This window comes from Equus asinus, chromosome 2 (genome assembly GCF_041296235.1).
Source record: "Equus asinus isolate D_3611 breed Donkey chromosome 2, EquAss-T2T_v2, whole genome shotgun sequence".
Classification (NCBI taxonomy): Eukaryota; Metazoa; Chordata; class Mammalia; order Perissodactyla; family Equidae; genus Equus; species Equus asinus.
Genome location: NC_091791.1, coordinates 87,390,498 through 87,417,925, shown reverse-complemented (window position 1 = coordinate 87,417,925; position 27,428 = coordinate 87,390,498). Strand labels below are relative to the sequence as shown.

Below are 27,428 nucleotides of genomic sequence, written 5' to 3'. Positions count from 1 at the left end.
AAAGGGGTTAAAAAATATAAAATATCAATTATCATATTTCTATTTCAAATTAGGATGGTTTCAATCTTCTTTCCTAAGAGAAACAAGATTAGCTTTATTTCCTTCAGGTGTGGGAAATCAAAAATGCGTATCTGGTGCTTGTGCTCTAAACAAATTAAATCCTGGGTTTTCTAAGTAGACATCTTTCAAAATTATGTCGACTGTCTTTTCTGAAAAATGGATGCCCTTAACTTGTTTTAAATTCAAATTTAATGATAAACTATGATGAAAATGCAAAGGTAAATAGTGAAAACAGCAGACACGAGACAGAAGATTGAAGGACTTTTGTGACAGCTCTCTCTAGGGATAGCCTAGAAGACTTCATGCTCAAAGACAAATCTTCACTTAAGGAAAAAACTAGAAGAAACTCATTAAAATGTTCTCAAAAGTTCATAACAACTTTATGAGTTTTTTAAAACATTTTTTATTTTATTTTTTTTTGGTGGGGAAGATTGTCCCTGAGCTAACATCTGTGCCAATCTTCATCTATTTTTTGTATGTGGGATGCCACCACAGCATGGCTTGATGAGTGGTGTGTAGGTCTGTGCCCGGGATCTGAACCTGTGAACACTGGGCCACTGAAGTGGAAAGCACAAACTTAACCACCACGCCACTGAGCTGGCCCCAGCTTTATGAGTTTTTAGATTTAGTTGTAAGAAATATTCTTTTTTTTTTAAAGATTGGCACCTGAGCTAACAACTGTTGCCAATCTTTTTTCTTTTTTTTTTTCTTTTGGCTTTTTCTCCCCAAATCCCCCCAGTACGTAGTTGTACATTTTAGTTGTGGGTCCTTCTAGTTGTGACTCATGGGACACCGCCTCCGTGTGGCCTGATGAGTGGTGCCATGTCTGCGCCCAGGATCCGAACCAGCGAAACCCTGGGCTGCCGTAGTGGAGCGTGCAAACTTAACCACTCGGCCACAGGGCCAGCCCCAAGAAATATTCTTATTTTCTCTTACTAGTAATAAAAGTTTGTGACGAACACTGGAAAAACTATTTGGAGATAAAAAAAAATTCTACTTACCAATGAGTTGTATCCTTGGAAAGAAGGTTTGTAAGAAAGCCATCTACCCTGCTTTTATTAGTATCACTCATACAGTGGTGACTCTGTATCAGATAGAACACTCTTACCTTTCATTTCTCTGATTAATAATAATTAAGAAAAGCCAAACTCCAACTGAATTTGGATCTTTCCCAATGAGCTCATGTCATTTAGTTAGCAATGGGCTGTTTTTGCACAGATGAGCTCCTCTAGTGTTGTTACTCTATAAAAAGCACCAGTACTATGAGGAACTGGTGTCCACTTTTGTCCTTTCTATCAGTCCTGCTGACACTCACAAAAGATGTAAGGAACTGTGATGTCTGGGATGATTTGGTTCACTAGAGGGCAGGTTTTATATTAAATGTACTAACTTTCTGCTCAGTAAATTTCATGTCTAGGCATCTGCTTTTTGTGTTCACCACAAAGAAATGACAGAACAATCTTCCAGAACCACAGTAACACTCTTTGGTACTGAAGCTATTTACGGGATGTTGTAGAGGAACGCAAGAGAGGAAAAAAAGAGAAGATTGGAATTTTAATTCTTTCCCTCTATCTATACTTACTGAAAGGCTTTAACTCATGGTTGTCGTAGGGAGGATCACAGCAAATAGAGGGATGACACTGTCTGGATAAAAGTATTTTGCCTGTTTGCATGACCTGTTTCATATTCATTTAAAAGTCTGATACCAACCAGATGCCCCACAATGATGATAAATTTAATTTATTTCCAATTTCTCAAACTCTTCTACAGATTCAGGCAGCACAGTCACAGCCATTAGCTCACTGAGCCTGGATGAATCATTGAAGGAATGGAATTGATCAGGCAGATAGATTGCAGTGCATGGTTAAGAGTCTCCTAAGAAGGAAGATGGCAGAAATCCAACATCAAATAGATGATGAAATGGCCATTTCCATTAAGGGAACATCACATCACAGATATTAATTAGAAGGCACTATAATAGAGTTAAGTGGATGTGGGGAAAAAACGCTGAGTTAAAAGTCACCCCGGATGTCCTTAGCCTGAGGTAATTACAGATGTGAAGGTGAGTGATGGATCTACAATTTTCCATTCATTTCACAATGGCTGCAGGTAAGTTAGAGACCAGACATAAATTCAGAGTGATGATTTTTTTTTTAGATTGGGGACAAACTAAAAAAAGAAAAAAACATTCTAATGTTCTCCTTTTACTATTCCAAGGGAAATTACATCCTTTATTTACAGCAACATTAATGGTAAATGGCGAAAGACTCACCACTTTCCTAGTACAAAAGAAAGGAAGCAAATGAAACAAAATTAGCTTTGAGTTTAAATGCCCAGCATTCCACCAACTTTTTTATTTCAAGGATGTAAAATCATCTTAAAAATTGATGAGCTATTTTGTTCTGAGTCTTCGGTTCAAATCTAGCTTAACTGCTAAAAGTTAAAAGTCTTTTAAAGTATTATTTGATACAGCCAAATGCTGGAGACAGTCAATTCCAGACCTTCAGAACTCTCTAAAACAGTATGTGACCAATATTCAAAGTATTTATTTGCCCAACAAGATTTATGACAGTTTAACTTTTTATTCTGTAATTCTTTGTCTTCTCTTCTCCCTAATACCTCCCAACTGCGTCCTTCCTATCTGCATCATAATAAACAACAAATGCAGATGGATGACCAACATGTGAGTTAAGACAACACTGAGAATAAAAGGGTTTTACCTTTCCATTTAAGTACAATTTGTATAACAACTTTGGAATTCTGGATGAAATACTTCATGTTATTAACTCCCAGTAGCAGAGGCTCTCTCCTTTGCTGAGGTTCCCTTCTAATTTCCTACATAAACTCAGACAATTAAGTTTTTACTTTTTGCCTTACCTCACCAAAACAGCAAAATCATGGGGATATTATTAAAAAAAAAAAAAAAGGATATCCAAATGATGTGAAATAACTCATTGAAAGCCCCTTTACCAACAAGTACTTATAAAAGATAAGGACACATCAGCAAAAGTGATGGAGTAAAAATCTCTGAAAATTCTCTCTCCCATAAAAGCAATGAGAACACTACTCATGAAAACTGTGAGAATCAACTTTTTCTGAACTGTGGGAATTAACCACAAGCTTGCAGCAGTCCAAGGAGTGTTTATTAAAGGAAAAATGGCTGAATTTTGGTAAAAACAGTGAATTTTGTGATGTTTTAACTTGCCCTATTCCTATTCTGCTCTCCCAAACGCCACAGAAGGCTTAAAAACCAACAGCCTGTAGTAACAGTGAAAACCAGCAGTTTAGTAGCCCCTAGAAGGGGCAGAAGAGGGCTGAAGCTCCTTCAAAGCCCTATTCTCAGAGAATTATCATCATTTGACCCATCTGGTGGTTCCCTGAAGACCTCACTTGCAGGGCTGTCTTTATCTGACTTGAAACTTGTCCAGAGTGAAAAGCCTAATCACCACAGGTGTTTGTTGAGAACAATTATAGGCAACTGTTTAAAAGTGTGGCTGCTGGAGACAGTAGATAACAGTTAGGGCAAACAATAGGCTAACCAAAAAGCTTCAAAGGAAAAGCTGAGAAATGAGATACCCATAAGGGGCTTTGAAAAGTTCTAAGTATCCCCAGGAATCTATAAGGCTACAGGCATGCCCATGGCAGTACATATGCTCAAGAAAGGCCTGAGATGGTCCTAAGCTCTCCACTCTGTCTGACCTTGAAGCTCTGAGCAAGCAGGAAGTGAAGTGTCAACTGCCTGGTGGAGTATTGAAGGTGAGCCCCGATATGCACATAGACTGAGAGACTTATTGTTATAGGCATTTAAGGAAATCTCTGACCAATCATTAGCTGACTGCTAATCTAAGCAAGCAGAGATTTTAGTGGCCACACATGAAAAAGAATATAGATTTTAAAGAATTAGTTTAGGAAAGTCACTAAACAAACAGCAACAAAAACTCTGGGGGAAGGGGAAAATCTGATTTTGAGAGTTGACATATTATTTAAAGTATCCAGTTTTAAACAAAAAGTTGAGACATGGAAAGAAACAAGAAAGTAGGGCCCATCCTCAGCAGAAAAAAAGTAGTCAATAGTAACTGTCCCTGAGGAGCCAGATGTTGGACTCACTAAACAGAGACTTTAATCAGTTATTTTAAATATGTTCAAAGAACTAAGGCAAATTATATCTAAAGAACTATATGAAAGTATGAGAATAATGCCTCAAAAATACAGAATCTTAACAGAGAGATAGAAATTATTTTAAAAAAGAACCAAATAGAAATTCTGGAGTTGAAAAGTACAATAATTCAAATAAAAATTTCACTGGAGGGATTCAAAAACAGATTAGAGGAGACAGAGGAAAGAATCAGTGAACTTGAAGATAGGTCAGTTGAGATTATCCAGTCTGAGGAAGAAAAAGAATAAAGAAGAAGAAAAGAAAAACAGAGCTTCAGAGACCAATGGGACACCATCAACTGTACCAAAATATGCATAATGGGAGCCCCAGGACAAGAGAAAAAGGAACAGAAAGAATATTTGAAGAAGTAATGGCCAAAAATTTACCAAATTTATCTAAACATTCAAGAAGCTCAATGAATTCCAAATAGGATAAAATCAAAGAGATCCACATCTAAATACATCATAGTCAAACTGTTGACAGAAAAAGACAAAAAAGACAAAGAGAGAATCTTGAAAGCAAATCATAAAAAACACAATTTAGATACTCTCCTGAAGGTTGCCTACAAATGTTTATGAGGCAGAGTGTGGCATCAAGATGAGACCTCAGAGTATTACCTCCATCACATACCTCTTGGAGGTAAATTAGTTGAGGATATATTTCATATAACTCATAGGGAATGGTTTTTCTTCCATTATAATCTCTGGGAGTAACAATCAACCAAAGTCTCCAACCAAGTTGAATGTTTAATCTCCTACACTAATCTCAAAGCTGCAAGAGATTCAAAGAGGAAATAAGAAATCCTCTTTTGCAGAAAGAAAAAAGTATCAGCAATTGGTGGCTGATTATGGTTTTTATGTACTGCTCTTTTAGGTACTCAAATAAAAGGCTTAACTTATCTATGGTGTCTGATTAAAAGTCTCTTAAGAGCTATGTGTTAATCACGAACTTTCTGTAGCCTATTTACAAGAAAATACTGTGATTTGGTAATATCTCAGTCTAAAGAAATTTAAATAAAGAAAAAAATTTAAATCTTGATAATAGACCTGTAAAATTTACTATATTTCCCTTTCTCCTCCTCCCACATTAACCTAAATCAAGGAGAAGCACTAAGATAATCACACTTTTTCTTTTAGGATTTTGAAATTAGAGTAAACATAAGGTAACTGATTTATTTCTCTTCTATAAAGCTCACTGTTGTACTGATTCTCTCCAAACACTGTAACTGTGCTTTTAATATTTATACAGTGTCTTCAGATTGAAGTACAACAAATCACTTTTGGAAATATAATGGAAGAATAGTAATAGAATACATGCTCAAAGACATATCATCATCTTCTTAAGGAGATTATATCATAAAATTTCAAACTAGAACATAACTGAACAGTTTTCACCCTTGTTCCTCAAAGATGCCAAGAAAGAAAAGGTGGGGATAAAACGTTTTACTCAAAATTAGAAAAAATAAATGATAATTTCGAAAAACCAAGTATAAATCAATACATAAAAATATTGGGACTAATGCCCATGGTAGAGAAAAGCTGTACCTGGGTGGCCTCTAGTCTTCCTGATAGATAGTCATAGATGGGGAAAACTACACCACTGTCTAGACTTCCCAAAACTAACCTGTGATGATAAGACATTCATTGTGATCCAGCACCTCAGTGAAGAGCCGTGAAACAATCAACTCAGGGTTAATTAAAAAGCGGATTTCTTCTTGCACCAGTCCTGCACTGGTTACACCACCTCCAACAAAACGGTTTGCAAAATCCACCTATTTGGGAAAATGTGGTATGTTAAATGAGGATCTAAAATACCTACATATATGATAAAGAAGTACACTTCCTCTAAGCTCTAATCTTCCTTTCCTTTCCCATATAAATCAATCCCCAAATTAGTAGTCTTCCCAGGTGGTTGATTGAACTCTTCCATCTCACTGCAGTTAATGTCTCTGCTTATTTCTTTGGATTCCAAAACTTTGTAAGGAACCTGGAAAATGGAGCTTTTAGGCAAAAGCCCCAATATCATTATATTGACTCTTGTTTATAAACCTTTTTTGTGCTCAAAGGGCCACAGATCAAGAGAGGTTTTATCTGGAAAGGTTTCAAGGTCACTTCCCCACCATTCACTATTCAATTTCCATTTATCTATTTCATATGGCTTTAATATAATTACACCTTTCTTATCTAATATGGCAATCAAACACTTGTCCTTAAAGAACTGAATAGTAATAGACCTTTTTTGGATAATCTTTTCCTTCTGTGGAAGAATAAAAGGATGGAAATATCATCCTTTAAATTCAACTGGAAACCCCAAACTGCATGAACATTAAAATCTATTTTTTAAAAAACATACCTAAAGAGAAAAAATGAAGACATAAAACTTAGTTTAACAACAAAGATTCAACTAAATTAATATTTCCAATTTAGTTTAAAACTATACATAAGCTTTCTGTAGAATACTATGATGGGATCCCTAAGCTATTACTAATAAAGGTGAGTTACACAATCCTCAAGAGAAAGCAAACTCAACTTGCCAGCATTATTTGTTTCTCTTAAACTTACTAAGCACTCAAATGTGTCCAGCACTATGCTAGGCTCTATAGGGCAATATGTAAGAAATGGTTTCCAAGTGTGCCTTAGATTTACCCTATTTTATGAATTAGATTACACACATACACAACTTGTGTACATACATAGTCAAATACACAAAAAAACAGAACTTAGTAAGTAATGTAAAAGAGGCTTATATACACTATAGGAAAAACACACTCCCGTGTCTCTCCTTTACCCTTACACTACTACTGACACTCCCAATACTCCTGACACCAGATGTGTGGGTTTTCCACACAGCAAGCAATTCTGTGACACCAGCTGGCTGTCCTATAATTCAATTCAGTTCTGACACTATCCACCTGAAGTTAGCATCAGATCCCACAGGCTAAGGGTTCAGTCTCACAAGACTGCTCCAATTCAGGTGCCAATCACAAGTCCCAGGTTGTCACCTGTGCTTCTGCTTGACCAGCCATAAATTGGGGTTCCCATGACCCCCTCCTGGGGTTCAATAAATTTGCCAGAATAGCTCACAGCATTCAGTGTTTTACCGATTTATTAAAAAAGATACAATAAAGAATACAGATAAACATCTAGATGAAGAGATACATAGGGCAAGGTATGTATGTGGGAAGGGGCATGGAGCTGCCATGCCCTTTCCGGGCAAGTCATTCTCCCAGCACCTCCACATGTTCACCAAGCTGCAAGTTCTCTGAATCCCATACTTTTGGAATTTTTATGGAAGCTTCATCATATAGGCATGATTATCATTAACTCGGTCTTCAGTCCCTCTCCCTTTCTCAGAGGATGGAGGGGTGGGGTGGAAAGTTCCAAACTTCTAATCATGGCTTAGTCTTTTTGATGACCAGCCCCATCTTGAAGCTATCCAGGAGTGTCCCAAGAGTCACTCCATTAGAACAAAAGACAATCCTATCACCCAAGGCATTCCAAGGGATTTAGGAGCCTGTGTTGCTACTAGTGCTCTTATCAGTTAGTAAATTACAAAGGTTTTAGGAGTTCTGTGCTAACAACAAGGGGCAAGGAGCAATATATACCACATATATTTTTTTCTGTCATTTCACATATACTTTGAGACTATTATCAAATACAAGACTTCTTAAAACTTGTTTGTGTTCTCTAGAGCAATTATGATATTAAATGATATTCTGAAGCCTATTTTACAAAAGAGTAAAACAAGGATATGAATCTTTTGATATGTAAAAATACATGTGAAAAGGCAGAAATTAATAGAGAGTAAAGTAGTCTTCTTTCACTATAGAAGAACTTAGAAAATACAACTGGACAAGTTCTTGAAATGAGTCAACACAGAATCAAACATATTCGAGTTTATATTCTGGCATACTAAATCAATGCTAAAAAAAAGAATACCTCTAGCTTATATAGAAAAATAATTTTGGTTAAACCAGCCCATTGATTAGAATTAGTTACCTACTACATATGAGGCCTTTATGCCTTGGGTGACTTATGGCTTAAACTGTTCAATTCAACAAATATTGACTGAATGTTGTTATGGGAACCATGGAATACAAAGATGAGTAAGACATGGTTCCTGGTTTCACAGCATTTAAACTCTAGATGGGAGTCAGGCACATCAGCAGAATGACAAAATGATTATTAAAGAACTTATAAGTATGTATTTGATATTTCCCAAATAATACAATTAACTAAAATTAGAACACGGGGAGGAGGATAGGGGAGCGTTACAAGAGGACGTGGCACTCAATCTAGATTTGCTGACATTCAGGTTGAGAGAATGGCTGCACAAAGACATAGGGAAAACCAAATGGAAAGAGCTGTATGAGTGATAAGGTAGTCTAGGGTCTAAGAAATTTTTACTTAATTCCAAAGGTTCTGGGAAACATTCTAAAAAGAAAAGCAACAACCAGATCTGTGTTTTAGGAAGATAATCCAGGATAGTGTTTAAAGAATGAGTTGGAAATGTGTAATATTAAAAGCAGAGAGGCTGGTTAGGTGATTGCTGAATAGTTTAGACAGGTACCACTAAAGTCTCAGGTCAGTGGGAAAGAAAGTGAAGGAAAGAGAGACCCAATAAAGAGAGAAAATGGACAGCATTCGAAAATTGAGAGATTGGCTAAGTATAATGGTATTACGAATACAAATGAGAAAGAAAGAAGGTTTGAGATCAGCTAAACTTAATTTTTACTGGAACAAGGTACATAACTAAAATAAAAAGATAAGCTTCATTCAACTTACGTACTACTTGGTAATGACAAATGAAATATATTCAATCTGTATGCTATTCTTCAGTCTTTGAATAAAAGGCCAACATATATTACTGGAAAGGTATGCATAGAAATAAATACATTAACTCAACATGTCTCTGAAAGCAGGAATCTTTTAGAAAATCAAAGTTTCTACTACTTAAACAAGTTCTTAATAAAAGGCTATTACAGGTGAGAAATGTGTTCCAGTACATAAAAATGATCTTATGAGCCCTTCTTTATTTTTAGCCAGTCATTTTCCAAATTCACCTTACTTCAAAGCTACTTGTTCAGATTACTCAGTTTCTGAATTATAACTTGATGAAAAGAGAGAAATGATAACACTCCTTAGAGAGGTTTTGTTGTTGTGACCATTCAGCATAATGTAATTTATATGCTGCCCGAGGAGCTCTGCAACATCGGAATACAATACTCCCTGATCTCCTGGGGATGCACAGCACGGGAGGGAGAACAATTAATAGAAGCCTTTATGGTATTCTTTTAATCTACAGAGGTTTCACATTTCATCTGTAATATATTCTAGGGAAGGGGGGAATCTCAACCTTGAATGTTGTTAAGTACTTCCTTGTCGAATTGTATTGTAACGAAAGGTCAGCACTCCTGCGGTGCTAATTAGCAGTAGCTTTGTTTATTTCAAGTGTATTAAGACTCCCTCAGTTAATCCAAGACTTTAATGTAGGAAAAACGTCATCAAAGTGGAAATGTGGGGAAGAAGTGATATTCATTTGAAACAAATTTTAACCATATTTCAAAATTAGTTTTAAATAGAAGAAAAGGTACTGATTAAATATAAATTTTTAAAAAAATTTAAGCTAAGTACAGGAGAAATATTCATTCGGTTATCCTAAGTGTTTCTGCTTATAATTTCAAATAATCACTGGGAGAAAGTGATTTAAAACAAAACATGGTTTGCCTCTTTGAAGATTTTACTTACAAATACGTCTAAATAAAACGCCATTCTAAAAGAATCTGTTTCATTAGGCACTTAGAGCATAAATATGTAATAACTAGCCAAATGCAAATCAGTCTAGCCATTTCACAATAAACGTTAAGTTATTCAAACAAATCAGTCTACTCCCAGGCAACTGCTTTATTTAGCTTCTGACCCAATATAAGCATCAAATAAGGATCTAAGAAGAAAAATCCAGCTATTTCCAGTATAAGATAAGATGATGTACAAGCTTCTTTCAAGGAAAACTGAGACTGCAATGCTCTTGTAAACAGGATAAGAACAGAAAATACTAACATTTTGTCTCTGATTAGTGATTTAAAAAAAAAGACCACTATAAAGTAAAAAGGAAAACACATGTTCAGGTTAGGTGTCACAACAACTTAAAGCTAGATACACAGGGTTTTTTATTCGTTAACTCCTTTTTCCAGAAATATCTTTTTTAAGTAGAGGCAGTAACACAGATTAATAACAAAAATCGAGATATGGACAAAATTAACTGCTCTAAAACAGGGAAAAGACAGCAAGCATAGCTGGCTCACAGGCCTAAAACTATTACATATGGGAGAGAGGACTTTCTTATCAATCAGCTTTAGATGTCTGCCTCCTAGACCTAAACAAGGTTGGTGGCAGAAAAACATCTCAAGCTGGCCATCATTTAGGGCAGAACAAGAGCCTTTAAAGAAAAAGAACAAAACTGCCTGGTGACAGCTTGTCAAGACCATACCCTGGGAACTTCCTCCACTGTCAATCTACAGTCTGGGTCTGAACCAAGAGGCCTGATGTTGTCCAGATCTTGGGATTTTCTGTCAAAGGCTTTTTAAAGAGGCACATGTAAGAAACAGAGAACGTACACTGGCAAATAACAGTATTACCAAGGCTGTCAAGATGATCTGTTTGGTGCTTTTCTCCATTCTGCTATCATGCTTCTTTGCATTAAATCAGCTCAGGAGATAAATAAACAGCTTTTGAAATTTCCTTTGCTGTCAGAAGCTTGACAAGAGAAAGTCCCAGACACATGCACACTGCTGCGATGCACCTACCTGTAGCATGCCTTGACCGTTTCCTTCTATGGTACCTTCGTAAGTGACATGCAATCGAGTCAGGGGCTTTTCACATCTACAATTTAAAAAGATATTCCCTCATTTATTTTTTTAATGACAAGTATTTCACTACAGAAAAATCTGAAAATATAGATTAACTATAAAAGAAAAATTGAAACCACTTCAAATTTCAAAAGCCAGAAACAAATGCCTACTGTTAACATTCTTGGTAAAGATTCTCCTGAACTTTTTCTTCATTTATATATACATATACATACATATTTAAATTAAAATGGTATAACATACTGTTTTGAAACCTGTTTTTCCGCTACAAAATACCAAAGTTTCTCCTCTTTAAGAGCTGAAAAACTTCTCAAAATATTTAAAAAGTTAAGATTTATGAAATTTATTATTATGCTAGAGTTGGCAACCTAAGGAAAAATATAGAAAAAATTGGCAATAAATCATATGATTCTCAGATGGGCTCTATTTTCACTACTTTGATAACCGTGTACGTGTTGGGGGGATGTTTTGATGAAAATACATGCTGTCGAAGTTCTGATCTATGGTATTTTATATGAGTAAAATTGACAGATGAACCTAGTTCACGTAAGTCACAATTATTTTCTTTCCTTTTCATAAACCATGCTCACTGAGATGTCTATGGGGTTCAGGAAACACTACCCCAAAATACAGCCCCTTGGCACATTGAATACTTTAAGCTAAAGAAATTTGAGAAAACGGCAGAAGCAGGTCGGTGACTCTGACCTCCTCCCCATCTCGCCCTTCTTCCCTGAAACAGGCCATAGAATCCTCATGTGAGAGATGCTCTCCCAACATCTCCAAAGACAAACGGACGCCAAGAAGAATCCTAACAAACACGCCTGCTGCTTCCGCCAGTTTACTACAATTACCTCCTACTCCTTAAGCCATCATATTCCTCCATGACTGTCCACTCTTCATCAAACCTAGATAAAAGGACATAGGTCTGTTTCTTTGGGTCTTCATTTCCTTATGAAGGCTTCCGTGTCACATAAACTTACATAAAATAAATTTGTACATGGAGGGGTGAATGTTAAAGAAAATTAGGTCCAGAAGGAAGAACTAGGAATGGGGGGGGGGAGAATTATTTAGAAGACAGACTTTTAGTGAATAGAAGTATTAGATAATAACACAAGTGACCGACAATGGGATAGACCGATGTGCAACAGTGAATTTCCCATCACTGAAACTGTCTAGTCTCCATCTGTCACGGGTATTATAGAGTTGATTGATATTTTTAGTAGGCAGCTGGAGCAGATGACTTCCTGGGGCCCCTTTCATCTCTAATATGCCAGGACTCTAAAATGCTATACATGTTCTCTTCCTTTTTGGCTCAATTTTGTTTTTGTTTTGTTTTTTCTGCAGGTTGTTTAATCTTTTATCCACTTCACTCTATTAATAATCATCTCAGCCATGCAGTCAGCCTCCTAAAGTAAGTTCGTTTTTCTTTCACCTCACAAATAAACATCTTTGGTGGACGAAAACACCATGGGAAAGCCACCTGAGAGCTATGCCTTCTCAAGTCAACTCCCTTAGGAGGGAGTCCCTTTCACTACTAATTCCAAACAAAACAACTACAGACTATGATAAAAATTATTAGAAAGTGAATACAAGAGGCGCTGGTTAACATGAATACAAATATGGACTCAGTATGTTTGACCATGTCCTCAAGTGCAATGGAAAAAGTTGATCTATTCTTCTTTAAGTGCTTTTTCAGTACTCTAGATTAGCAAATGTGTTAACTATTTCAGCACACTAAGGTACGTACAGATCTGAACGAACTCACACTGATTATTATCCCCCTCAGTATTTGCAGAAAAATAATAAGAAAAAACCCCAGTATATTAACAACTTCCATAAGATCTGCTGACAGTACACACGGACAGCCAAACTTCAAAATTCTTGTCACTCAGATAAATGCTAGGTAATCACTTTAGATTTTAGTAAGTTAATTTACATTTTAGCTTAATAAAGAAACTTTTTCCAATCTTGTCCTCCAAAAAAAGACCTATTAAATATAAGCAAAAAAGGATGGTAAGGAGGAACATTAAATACCGGTGTTCTCTTTAGTATTAATTAGTGTCTTCACACACAGAACTCTCTAATTTTAAATAGGACTTTGTTTCAGAAGACAAAACTAAGGCAAGGAGTAGAAGTCAAAGGGTTGCAGACTTTGATTCCAAAGGCACGACCTTTCTAACAATGAGAGCTATCAATGGATCACTTATAAGAAGAAACTCCCCAGCACTAGGGCAATTAAGAGGTCAGGGAAACTGTCTTTCCAGGGGCTGTAAAATAGAGTCCTCTCATGGTAAAAGAGTCCTTCTAATTTCAAGATCCAGGATTATTTTTATTATTATTACCTTTCCCACTCTGGAAAATCTTCAAGACTCTGTCTTGTAAATGTCACCAACCCAGTAGGTTCTACAAAAGCAATAAAAGAAAAACACACCCAAAATAAGTTTGGATTTTGAAAAGATTATACATACTCAATTAAAAAAGGTGTCTAACAACGGCTATAAAATTAATCAGGAAATACCAAGTCTAGTGTTGGAATACAACAGAAGACTGATTTAAAATAATATTTTCCTTATAGTAGGAAGTCTTTTTTATAAAATAATAAGCCCTCATTGAAACACAAAACTATACAAATAACAGTACAACAGTGGGATCTGAGTGCTGGTACTTTTTGGTGAAGTTTTCTAAACTGAATATACTTTTTAAAAAATCCTTGAAAAACAGGATGCATAATGAGTTTAGCTTATACAATAAAAACAAAACTTAATTTTAATCTGTAGACTCCTTCTCCAAGAAAAGCCTTAACCCTACACGTAAAGACTGGTGAATGCCTACATATTTATGTGTCTTATAATAAAATAAAATGTCTAAGATTAAAAAAGAAAATTGTTGGCATGCCCTCTGAAGTTGACACAGCTAAGTCCAGGGCTTAGACAAGATGGAATTGCTCTACTTATAAGGCGCCTTAGCCGGAAGGAGGAATTACTGTGTTCAAGGAGGTTAGAGAATAAAGATGACATAGTTTTCAAGGAGCAATAGATGTGAGTGGATCAAAACGCAGTAAGTTTTAGAGGCTAAGACCCTTTTGTTAAGTTTACTTTTTTTTTTTTTTAACTCGTAGCAAAAGCAACAAATAAATCATCTGGCCAAAAGTAATTTGTCTGATTCAAATCAAAGAACAAACTCAAAAGGCCAGGCCATTTGTTTGCTTCTGTTTTTTTTTTTTAAAAAAAAAAGCTCTTAAGCAAAGAGAGAGATGTCAGGAACCATTAGTGATAATGGTGGTAGAGTCTCAGCCAAAGTTTGGCAACCATTTCATTCCTTTGCATGATTCCACATTTCTCTGCTCTCAGTCACAAGTAGTAACAACTCAAAAATCATAAGGAGTAGTTATAGTAGACAGCAGGATTTTGTTAACATAAGTTATAAAATAGTCTTTAGATGTCTTACTTTCTTTAAGACAAATGGATAACATATTTAAAACTCACAAGTAATTCAGAAGTCAAACAATTCAAACACTAGAGAAGCAATTCTATTAACAGGAAACTAATGGCAGTATCACCATTCTGTAACTTAGCAGAGATGTAAGAACATTAAATGACCTTCATACACTAGGAGAGACCAAGAGAAATTCATAAATGAATACTGCTGACAAAATAAGAGAAAAGGCAGAAGAACATGGTTCTTTATATATAATTAATAACAAAAATACCTTGAGAGCATGCCTACCATCTTTCTTCCATAAGAAGGCAACTTTCACACCAGAAGAGGTTATTTTGGTTAATCAAATATTTCCCTTAATAAAATCACAATATATACTGCATATGAATCAACAATTTTTAAATACTCCATCTGTAAGATACTTTAAACTATATTAAAAACAATTTAATTCAGAAAGCTCTTTAAAATCTTTCAGTCTCTGTATTTCTTCATTACGAATATATAGATATGTGACAATATTGAAAAGTTGGTACTGGTGGAATTATATTTTATCAATTCTAAAAAGCATACTTTGTCATGTATTAAGTTTCTGAAACTAGATACATCTTTCATAGTCGAAGGTACCTAGCCATTGCTATTGACCTGGACTAAAGTCCAGTTCTTCCAGGGAAGATGTGCATCTGCTTCTGCCGTCTTCTGGGAGCACCACCAACCTAAGATCAGTCTAAACTAAATCCTCTGTTGCAGGCTTTTGTGGATCACATGGGTAGCATGACTTCAGACCTCAAACTTGGAGCTTGTGGTCCAAATTCTCAGGGGAGGTTTGTTTGTCCCCTCCCTACCCCACGCCAAGGCTGACACTTGCAGTTTCCTTGTTGTCCTTTTTCTGCATCGCCAGGTTAATTTCTCATTTATCATTAGACTAAGGGTATAGACCTTTGGTGTACCAGCTTTGTAGGGGAGGTCTCCTATGACTCCCTGACCTGAGTGTTTTTTCCTTCTTAGTGGTATATAACATAATGGCACTTCTTACCATCTACGATGTCCTAGATTCGATGAAATATGGTACCTCAAATAGGTTTCCATAGTTTCTATTCAGTAGACTCCAGAATTTTCAAATGCAAATGTCTTTTTTTCCACTTAGTACTTCCTCCTTAAGCCTATAGCTTTACATCCTAAAAACCTATAGCATGTTTCACTATATTTCTACAAAATACTAAATTACAGTGCTAAAGTGCAATGAATAAAGTAATACTAAAGTACAGTGAAAAAGCCAGAAAATAAAATGTTTAATTACAATTTATTTTTTCAGCCTAATTCCTAATACTTATCATGGTCTATAAATTTTTGGTTGAAAAAAAAAGAATGTTAGCTTTTTCCCTCCAAGTATTTAAATCCTAAAACTTAGAAAGGCAAGTTAGCTTCTAGAGAAGACATCCATGACTTGACCTCAAGGACAGAAAAGTAACCTCTGAATTACTTAGGTATAATAATGGAATTCATTCTATTTAGATTTAAAATAGCAAAAAAAATACTCATCTTTCTAATAAATTATTACAAATTCTAATTTGGTTGTCTCATAAGCCCAAGTGAGCCTTCATTTTCCTTAATATTTCACTCAGTACAGAGCACAAAACTAAAAATAGATAGCTAAGAAATAAATAACCCTCTATCAAAAAAGCATGATTTTTTCCCTTAAGTACCAAAATCCTGATAATTGATTTCCTTCCAAAAATCTGAACAATGTCCAATAGCAATACATTCAAAGGGAAAAAAATGCCAAGTACATTATAATGTGGGATTACTTACTAAAGGAAGGATATGAGAAAAATGACCTTTAAACAATTCAATGATGTGTTTTAAAAGAATCCACAATCTGGACGAGCAGAACTGAAAAGAACTCATTTCACTGGACCAGAGTTGACCTGCTCTATTTAGCAAAAGCAAACTTTTGAGATGTTCTGGTTTCCTTTATAATCAACTTGCAGGAAAGGCTACCCATTAATAATAGCTAACATTCATTGAGCAGGTAACATCTCATTTAATAATTATAACCACTCTATGAAGTAATTTATCATTATTCTTTTCTTTTACAGATGAGGAAACTGAGGCTTAGAGATGTTATGAAACTTGTCCATGGTCACAGCTCCTAGGATAAGAGCGATAATATCAATCTATTATTAGTTGGTCAAGAGTAGCACTGGTTAGACATTTACCACTATCGCCTCAGGTGCTGTGATTAGCCCCTGGGAAAACAAGATGGTCGAGGTCCAACAGAGGAAGACAGACATTGTTTCCTCTGTTTTATAAGACCTCTATGAACGGTGTAAAGAAGGCACAAAAAGAGAGTGATGGGTTGGTTGATCTCTGCAAATGAACTAATTTAATAGTCAATGCTTCTTTAAATAAGAACACCCAACATGTATTTCCTAGAAAATACACTTTCTTTTGAAAGTATTAATTTACTGTTTTTATTCATGAAAACTCATTAGAGTATGTTACATTGGTCTAATTTCAGAGTATATAAAACCCATACACATTCATAGCACACATTTATGTATATATATAACATACACACAAAATCTAGAGTGCAATATTGAATTATTGTTGTTTCAATGTGGTCTGGGCGAAAAGGTGTACTTTGAATACAAAATGTTTTTGACCTCCCACTTGATCTGAACTGTCTCCATCAGTGACAAAAATTATAGTTAGAATGAAATGAATTTACTTTTCTCTGTGACTCTTCTAAAGTAGCAGAAGAGTGTTTTAAGCTTCTCTGGTTTCCTTGATGAACGTCCTTCAAACAATCTGAAAGAGACCAAAAATAAAGGAGGGTGAAGGATGATTTAAGATGCCTTAATGAGTCACAAAAAACTAAATCCATATAGTTACCAAGTAATGAAAGAAATAATTCTTCCAGAAGGCAATTCTGTAATGACAGAGAACCAGATCACTACTTGGACTCAAACGGCATCTGGAGAGGACTGAAACCAACTAGAACTAGGCTTCTCAAAAGTTGTTCAAGTCAGATGGTACTCTCGAACAACTGCGTTTCTCCAATCTATCTTCCTCCAGGGAGAAGGTACCATCTGGTCCCCAAAGTCAATTAGGGCAGTGAGTTAATGCTCGATCGTTTTCCCAACGGCAAATACTATTTATAATTCATAATATTAGTAGGTAGTTAAATGATTGAACAAAAATGTTATCTGAAAAAAATCCACATGATTGTGTTGGGAGGGCAGCAACGAGGACAATGACTAGTGGGTATGACAAGATATTGGTGGACAGACCAATCCTTGGTAATTAAACAAATACACCCTTTGCATGGTAACCAAAACAGTGCCTACCCTATGACATCTAGTTCCCAGCAACCTGGACTTGCACTACTTAATTTAGTTTTCTTTGAAATGACGTGGCATTGTTATTGGTAACACATAATGCAATTTATCCTGAGGAAAGAAAAGCAGGGCTTTGGCAGCATATGACCTAAGTAAGTAGTTCACTAAAAGATTTCAAACACAAAAGCATGCTTTTGGGCACAAGATCTAGCTTTCCAAAGGCATTTAAAAATTATAGAGAAATTCTGTAGCTATAAATGATGAGGTATTATTCCTCTGCCTCTACTCTGGCTTTAAAACCAGAAACCCTTCAAGCAAAAATTCACTTTAATAAGTGCCAAAATGGGTAAAATTTTTCATGATTAGAAAAGCAAGCTTATATAACTATGCAGAGAGGAAAAAGTTAATTCCATGAGAAAATTCTATTGAGCAAGTGAAATGAATTAGGAAAAGGGAGGGAAATGCATATTTCAAATGATCCTGTTTTCAATGATCTGAAATTCTGTATTCAGGGCCAATTTCTGAGAAAACAATTTATATGAATACTTATTTCCTGAAAAGAATACTAATGCCAGAAAGTATTTTAACCAAAGTTAAAAACTGATTCTTAAAAATAGTTTGAGTGCCTGTGTGATAACTTTTACTCAACTAAAAGAACTTATTTTTCTAAAATGTTTATTACAAATACTCTTAAAATCCAGCTGCCTGCCAAAAGAAAGGCTCTTTGAGAGCGCAGGTTTCAGTTTGGTTTCTTCCGCAATATGTCAACCAGAACAGAGTTTGTTTAAATCAAAATGACAGTAAAAATGAAGAAGCCACTGGGCAGTTTAATTAAACATCGTGTGGCAAATAAATATGATTTACTAAATGAATACCTTGGGATCCATTGCAAAATCCCCTTCTAGGTTTACTACTTAGTAGAGGACGCAGTATGAACATAAAGGCAGCCACCACCTATTCTTAGAGATGAACTGATGTACTATACAATTCAATTAAGGGAATAAAGCTCCTCTTCCGTAGAGCTGGTGCTTAGTGAGGAGAAAATGGCTGTTGCCCTTAAGAAATAATTCCCCCAAACATAAACATAGTCAGCTGTTTGAAAAATCACATAAAAGTTCACATACTTCATAACCATGATGACAAATTATTAACCTTAGGAGCCTCTTGGGATCACGTATATTACCCTAGTGATATGGACTTTCCTGGAAGATTAAATGGCTGTTGTTATCACCTACTACGAACAAATGAGCACCACTGTTTATTTTGCAGGTCCAAACCTAATAGGTACAAATCAAGCAGAATCCCAAAAGTATTCTGCTTATCCGTTGCTCCAAGCCTAGTTCCAAATCACTATGTAACCAAATATGCTTTCCCATCTTCCCATGGAGCAGGAAAGTGTGTGTGTGGGGGTGGGGGGAGGAGGGTTGGGGGAGAGAAAGCTGGGGAAGCTGAAACAGGTTTAAAACCCTTGTGCTAATTCTTGACTTCCTTGTTGTGAAATTTTAAGTACTAACACCAAATAAGATGAATTATCCTGGTGTGAAAGCAAGTGAAAATAACATAAAGACCTAGGCAAACAGCATGAATGAAAGTCATTACAAGAGTGAGGTACTATCTAAGGGACAGCATTGAGAGAGAGAGGAGGAAGACAGAAGGACTGAGGATGGAGCCTGAGAAAGGAAGAGACACAGAAAGACAGGGCAGGGAAGATAAAGAGAAGAGAAAGAGATTGACAGAAATCTGGCTGGAGACAGAGGGAGAGTATGAGACAGAAACTCACAGAGCGAAAGACACTCAGAGAGACAAACAGAGAGAGACAGAGAACCAAAGAGAATAACAATCACGCACCAACCAATTTTTTAACTTGTGAACATGAATTTTTTTTTAATTTAGATTTCCCAGTCCTGGGTTTTGAGTCATCAGGCATGCATGTAAACATGCACACAACCTAGGCCATGATAACCCCTCTGCATGTAGGGAAGACATTTTGGCATGTAACTGAATGATAATTACCGATTACTAAAGAAAGCAAATAGAAAAAGTCAGTCAGGCAACCTCACTTTTGTTCTAAACAAAATTTTTTATTTTCAAGGGAATAAGTCCATCAAGGGTCAGATATTTATTAACTGCTGTTTTTCTCTCCATACATATAAAGAGAAACATAGTTTAATAAGATCTTTCCCTGAATGGAATATTGATAACATTACTGGAATTGGATTCTAGACACACACACACACACACCCCCCATGTGATTTCAAGTTAAGAATTAATCCCATTAGTATACAGTAAATCAAACCCACAGCACTATAACCTCCACTTTAAAATGGAAGCAAATGATCATCCGGAACCCAGCCAGAAAGTCGTTCTTGGCTTTTCTGTGCAGCACTCTGCCATATGGCCCCAGCCGCATTTTCAATCCAGGGAAGAGGCAGATGTAAAAGCCTCTTGGGCTGACCACTGCTGCAACCCACAATTAATCTCTGACCATCAGTTTCTAAGCAATCTCAGAAGCATCAATGCTAATCATATTGGAAGCCTTTATATGAATGTTTAGGCCCAGAAAGGCAAGCAGGGGAAAAGGTCAGGGGTATTTAACATAACTAAGCAGGGCTGGAAGAACACAACAATAAATAAAAAAAGGAAGACTTATTCAATTTACTGACGTCAGCCTCCTACCACATACTCTTACCATTTTTCTTATTCAATCGACTAGACAGCCATAGCTCTTTTAAGACTAAATACACACACACATACAACTCCCAACTGCCAGAAACTAAAATCATAAATAGCAACTAGACAAAAAAGAAAACAGAACAACAACAGAATGCTCCATAATCAGCTTACCAAATGGCTCATCAAATTAGGTACTTGATCTTTCACAAGCCACACAAAAAAGGGGACCTGTTGGTTGTTTTCCATTTCTGGAGTGCTCTCGGAGCATTCTGCTCTTGAGAGAAAGTGAGACATAACGAAAGAGCACTGAGTTTGAACAGAAGACAGTGTTCAAGTCCCAGTTCTGCTGACAAGTCATTTACTCTCACTGAACCTATTAGTACAGAACCTTCCCTAGCTAGAAACTTCCATTCACAGAAATCAAGATGAGCCGTCAACAGCCAGCATCACTGACCACATATAGTCATCGTTGCTGTTGTTTGCTAGTGTAGGCTTATGAACATACAAACGATCTCAGTGAGGAAAGTGCAGACATCCTGGCTTCTGAGATTCCCTAAATCAACTGTGGAGACTACCACAGGCTCTACTTGCCTTAATTAATTCCCAGTGTTCTGGTGACCAAAAGAACATCCATCAGCCAGGAAGATAAGAGTATGCCTCATTTAAAATCTTCAACAGACCTACTTAAACTCTTATTTGGTGAAAATGCTATTGGGATACCAAGAGCTTACATCGCTCACGGTCATCCCTCATGGTCACTCTGGGCTGATGAATGGCTTTGGTTCGTTTTCCAAATCAAGAATTATTTCTAAGGCGGGGCCAGCCCAGTGGCGCAGCGGTTAAGTTTGCATGTTCTGCTTCAGCAGTCCAGGGTTCTCCAGCTCGGATCCCGGGTGAGGACCCACGCACTGCTTGTCAAGCCATGCTGTCTGTGGCGGGCATCCCACATATAAAGTAGAAGAAGATGGGCACAGATGTTAGCTCAGGGCCAGTCTTCCTCAGCAAAAAGAGGAGGATTGGCAGCAGATGTTAGCTCAGGGCTAACCTTCCTCAAAAAAAAAAAAAAAAGAAAAGAATTTCTAAGGATAGTTCGAATTTCTGACTAGCTACACAGTAAGTAGTATTAATCCAGTTCATTCAAAGGGAGGGGTGCATGGCAGAAGGGGTAAGAGATACAGCTTCTAGAGGCCGACAATATCCTGAGTTTGAATCCCAATTATACCAGTTAACTTGGTGAAGTAATCTACCCTCTATAAACCTCCACCTCCTCATCTGAAACATGAGAAAAACACGAATACCTAATTTGTGAGATTGGTGTGAGGATTAAGTAAAAAACAATAGCACAGTGGCTGTTACATGGCAAGTACCTAATAAATATTAGCTATTGTTACTGAGAGATGTTCTCATGCAAAAAAAAATTTCAGATAATGCTGAGTAAGCAAAGGTCCTTGGGCTGGAATAAGGCACTACTTAATGCCCAGCAAAAAAATCAACACTCATTTACATAAAATGTTTACATTGTTCTAATCTATAGTCCCTTCATTAAGAAAAATGGCTCAGCCTCACTTCCCATCAAGCCTAACATGCTGACACTCAGAGCCAACCAGCTCAGTCTTCAGGATAAACGACCATGAACAATGAAAAAGATAAAGGTGCCATTGACAAGAAGTCCCAGCATTCCCCTGTCAGAAGTTTAACTGAAAAACAAAGATGCTTTAAAATTAAAACATATATTAAAATTAATATAAATGGTGGCAGGAAATCAGAAGTCATGGAAGCCAAGGCTTCCCAAGACTCCTTGACTTCTACCTGTCAGCCATCCCAAACCCGTGTTCCATTTTACTATTGGGAAAAGGAGACTGCCAGCGTGGCAAGTGCCCGGCCCGAGGGCCCTGTGGGCTTGGGTTTCTTTTACATGCTGAACGGAAAAGTGAGGGTGAAGGGAGATAATGACACGGTGTCTGCGGGGCTATAATTAGGAAGGAAGAAGCTACCCACACTAGCTTTTCGAGAAAGGCTCAAAAAATCTGTGGGATTCCACTCGCAAAATCAAATTACAAAAATCATCACTCTTTTTATCAATTTTGTCTTCTTCTCCACTTCTGATCGTTGCTTGTTCCTCCTCTTAAGTAACTATTTTCTTCTGACTATAAAAGTAATATACACTCATTATAAACAACCCGATAAATATAGAAAAAGATGAACTGAAAGTGTTCAATGTTTTTCTCACCAGTCAATGGTAATCATATTTTGATGCATTTTCTTGTCAGTCTATCTTCCATGCTCATACATCTATATGTACAGATGTAAACACAGAAGTATATTAATAGATACAGATGTTTTAACATAATTGAGATTGTATTCTATATACAATTTTTTATTCCTTGTTAAAATCTACAATTGCTGATTCTAATCACGCTTAACTTTCTATCCCTTTCTTGTGCTTTTTCTTTTTTTACTGGTGGGGAATGCATATTTATAGTTATCCACAGAGAACCTTAAGCTTTTCTGAGGAAAGTGCTATAAACATTTAACCAAGATGTAGGACTAAAGTTCTCTGTGAAGAGTTTAAATATTGAATTCTTAATGAGCGAAACCATGTCTGGAATTTGCTTTAAAATATCCTATGAAAAAAATGTGGGGTTAGATAGGAGAAAAACAGAAGAAAAAAAACCAAACTGGTAAGTATTGAAGTTGGGTGATTAAAACATGGGTTCACCATACTGTACTCTTTATTTTTTAGAATGTTTGAAAGTACCCATAATACCATTGTCTTTTTTTTTAATAAGATTGGCACCTGAGCTAACAACTGTTGCCAATCTTCTTCTTCTTCTCTTTTTTTTTCTGCTTTATCTCCTGCAACCCCCTGTACATAGCTGTATATCTTAGTTGCAGGTCCTTTTAGTTGTGGCATGTGGGACACTGCCTCAACGTGGCCTGATGAGCGGGACCATATCCGCACCTAGGATCTGAACCAGCGAAACCCTGGGCTGCTGCGGTGGAGCATGTGAACTTAACCACTCAGCCACTGGGTCAGTCCCCCCATAATACTGTTTTTAAAAATAACATTTTTTAGAGAAGAGGCTTTCTGATACAATCTTAACTTAGTAAGAGAATGCACAGTTCTTATCCAAAAAATTAAAAATTTAAGAAGTTTACAACTGTTTGACTTAACTGTAATTGAGAAAGCTTGTAACTAAGACATCAAAGGTTTATCTTAGAGACCATCGAGATACATGCACTAGCTGATTACTCATTCCACAAAAACAAATCGTAAGTAGCCATTGAAACACTAATTCTAAAGCATTATTAATTAGAGCTACTTCTTACCAAAACCAAAAACCAGGATAACAACCCCAAAACCACTGTCTCCTGAATTTTGGATAGAAATTTTATAATTTACAGCATGTCTGCCAGATCCTAGAGCTGAAAAATACTTATTCTGAATAAAACAGAGAGACTATTTACTCTTTGGAGAATCCTTATTATTAATATAATACTCTTCATGGAAACAGATAATTGTATTTCTACAAAATTAAATTTCCACTTCTTTACTTACATACAAAATTTGACCATTTCCGTTTCTATATTAAAAAAGAAAACCTGTGAGGGATGCATAGCCCTTAACTACTAGTGAGTCTACTTGTATAGTAGAGAAAATTCTTAAATAACTTCTCAAGCAAAAAAATATGTATTTAATAAACAGGTTCCTTATACAACTGCAATTGCAGATACCAATGCTATTTGTTTTCTCTCAATCTTACCCCAAATACTAAAGAAATTAAAGGTAAAAACTTTAATTATATGTGGCTTAAAAATAAAACATCTGGGGGCTGGCTTGGTGGCATAGCAGTTAAGTTTGTGTGCTCTGCTTCAGTGGCCTATGGTTCGTGTGTTTGGATCCCAGGCACGGACCTACACACCACTCGTCAAGCCATGCTGTAGCAGTGTCCCACATACAAAATAGAGGAGGACTGGTACAGATGTTAGCTCAGGGCCAATCTTCCTCACCAAAAAAAACAAAAAATCTCCCAATTCCTAAGAATAAGATGCAGTTTGAAAAGTAAGACAGCAGACTGAGAACGATGAGTAAGTTACAGTCCTAGGACTCTGCCACTAACCAGTCACTTAATTTCTCAAATGTTTCATCTGTAAAATTTATTTTTATTCATTCAACAAGGATTTATGAAGGCCTACAATGCATGAGATTTTATGAAAACAACAAAGAACAGGACAGATATGATCTCTGTCCCACTGAAAGGATTAAACAAGCAATGATAACAAAGTAGGGTAGGCAGTACAGTAGAAAAAGTAGAGAGCGCTAAAGGCGCATGCCCGATGGCACAAACCTGGGAAGTACCCTGGATGCCTCTTTGTCAACCTGCCAATCCAGTCCTTCACCATCACACTGACTTGCCCTTCAAATGTCTCCACACCTCCACCTCCACCACTACACTATCCAGCTACCATCCTCTCTTTCCTGGTACATTACAATAGCCTCCCAACTGGGTAAAATCATTGTACTCTGGCCCCTTTGCAACGTGGTTCCCACACTGTAGTCAAAACAAACTTTAGAAAATGTAAATCTGAGCAGATGTACCAGCTTCCTCCCATCCCCCCATATCAATTCCTTTAATGACTTCCTCCTATTGCGAAGGATGGCCTACAGGCCCCCACCTACTTTTGCAGCTTCTCCTTTTTCTTCCAGTGCTACAGCCACACTGGTCTACTCTCAGTCCCTGGACATGTCGTGTGCTTCTCTCCATAGTGCCTTTGTACATGCTGTTCCCCCTGCCTAGAATGCAATCACTTCTCCTTTCCTCCTTGGTAAAAACTCCTCCCTACCTTCATATGCTTAGTTCAAAAGTTATTTCCTCAGCGAAGGCTTCCTTTATTAAATTATATCCTTATCTAATAGAGTGTCACAATAATGTGTACCTCTCCTTTATATAACAGGTACATACAGGCTGTCATAGGAAATCAGAGAAATAGCAAACCTATCCTGGCAGGATCAGAGCTATCAGAAACAGTGATACGTGAAATGAGCCTTGAAGGAGGAACAAAAGCCACATGGAGGAGAGAAAGGCACGGAAGTCAGAAACTGGCCTGTCCTTTCTCTTGTACCCCAAGGCACTTAACACGCTGTGGAGAGTACTGTAATTGCTCATTGTATATTTGAACTAAACTGACTAAATACTATTCTCAAAACAAACTTAGCTAATGCACCGATTTTGAAAAAGAAGTTAAAAACATGCCCCTAACAACTGGTATTTACACAACCAAACAGGCTATGATATAAAATGGACAATGTTGCTGAGATTTTAAAGAAATTCTCTTACAAAGATGACATCATTTTTTGTTTGTTGCTACACTCCTCCTTAGTGTTGATAATGAAGAGTACTATATGTGATAACAAAGATTTTCATTGATATTTTAATGTTTGAAAGGCTTAAAAATATAGCCCAAGAATTACTACAGTCTAAAAGTAGTCTTACATTCAAATCATCTGCTATGCTTTCATTTACCAAATAAATAAAATAAAACACAATAAATGTACTGAAGTGGCTTAGTTTTAATAAAAATTTTTATTAGGTACTAACCAGCTGACCTAGAATTTTTCTCATCTTAAGAGAGAAAAGCATTCTACATTTCAAGAGGCTAAAAATAACGCTCTTTGGATGACAATTCTGCGTCACTGCAGAGAACTGTGAATCTATCTCTCCACTGCCTTCTGGAGTTGTCAGAAAAGTAAGTGGCACTTGAAACCATGACACTCTAGTAGCAATGAGCACAACTATCACCAGATCTTGGTCTCTAAATACCATTCTCCAATAAATCTTACGTTCAAGTTTCCTTGGAAAAATGGTTGATTCCAAAGCTGCATCATGGAAAACATAAGATGAGCCTGAAATATCTTGTGATGCCAGAAAGTTAGAAAATGCTCAAAACAAATGTTGGGGGCTTGTCAAAAGAACACAGAAGCCAAGCTGAAGGAGCCCTAGTGGCCAACGCTAGAATAATTTGAGCAGCAAAATAAATAACAGTGTTAAATTTTAACTGACGGACTAAAATATCCATAAGTCTATTCTGATATAAAAAAATGAGAAGGGATAGCTCTTCCTTACAATCCAATTAATAAATGTGGAAGGAAAGAGGGAAATAGAAAAATCACAATAAGTAAATACTACAGTAGTAATGTTTGCAGACAAGATCCACCAATGGATACTAAAATTAGGGGGGGAAATGTGAGGCAAAACATTTGTATAGTGTCAACAGATCTCCCAAGATATTTACTGATCCCAAAGGAAAAGATAGTAATTATGCAGTGGAAAACCCAGCAGACATCATCTTACTGAGTCAGGTGATCACTAGTAAGAAGACACATCCACATCATGAGTTCACTCACGTGATGCACTGAGAAGGACACAACATGAGTTCTGTGATACTCCTGCCAAAGTGCATGACTTTACGCCATTTGTGAAAAAATGTCAGCGAAACCCAGACTAAGTAACATTCTATAACTGATGAGCAGTCTTCAAAAGTGTCAAAGTCATGAAAGAAAAGGAAAAACTAAGGAATGGGGTGGAGGAGACTAAGGAAACTAAATGCAACGTGGGATACTTGGAGGATCCTGGAACAGAAAAATACAGTAAAAAACCTGGTGGAATTCAAATAAGGTCTGTAGTTCAGTTAAAAGTATCACACCAATGTTAACTTCCTGCTTTTGATAATTTCACTGTGGCAACATAGTATGGTTACATAGTAATGTGACCATAAGGGTAAAGCTAGGTGAGCTGTACACAGGAATTCCAGGTACTATTTTTGCAACTTTCTTACACGTCTAAAATTAATTCAAAATAAAAAGTTTTAAAAGAAACAACATTAAAAGAGCAAA

The 27,428-nt window shown here is 36.5% G+C and overlaps 1 protein-coding gene across 6 annotated transcripts in view; it reads right to left on the bottom strand.

Annotated features, from left to right (window-relative positions):
• Positions 1-27,428, bottom strand: part of PARG (poly(ADP-ribose) glycohydrolase) — a 113,213-nt gene that overhangs the window by 32,399 nt on the left and 53,386 nt on the right. For all 6 annotated transcript variants that reach the window (XM_070493057.1, XM_014830465.3, XM_070493061.1 and 3 more), the window contains 4 exons: positions 17,251-17,330; positions 13,427-13,487; positions 11,022-11,097; positions 5,840-5,987 (listed from right to left, as the gene is read on the bottom strand). In XM_070493057.1, the coding sequence (XP_070349158.1) occupies positions 5,840-5,987; positions 11,022-11,097; positions 13,427-13,487; positions 17,251-17,330 (365 nt within the window). The remainder of the gene's footprint in view (positions 1-5,839; positions 5,988-11,021; positions 11,098-13,426; positions 13,488-17,250; positions 17,331-27,428) is intronic.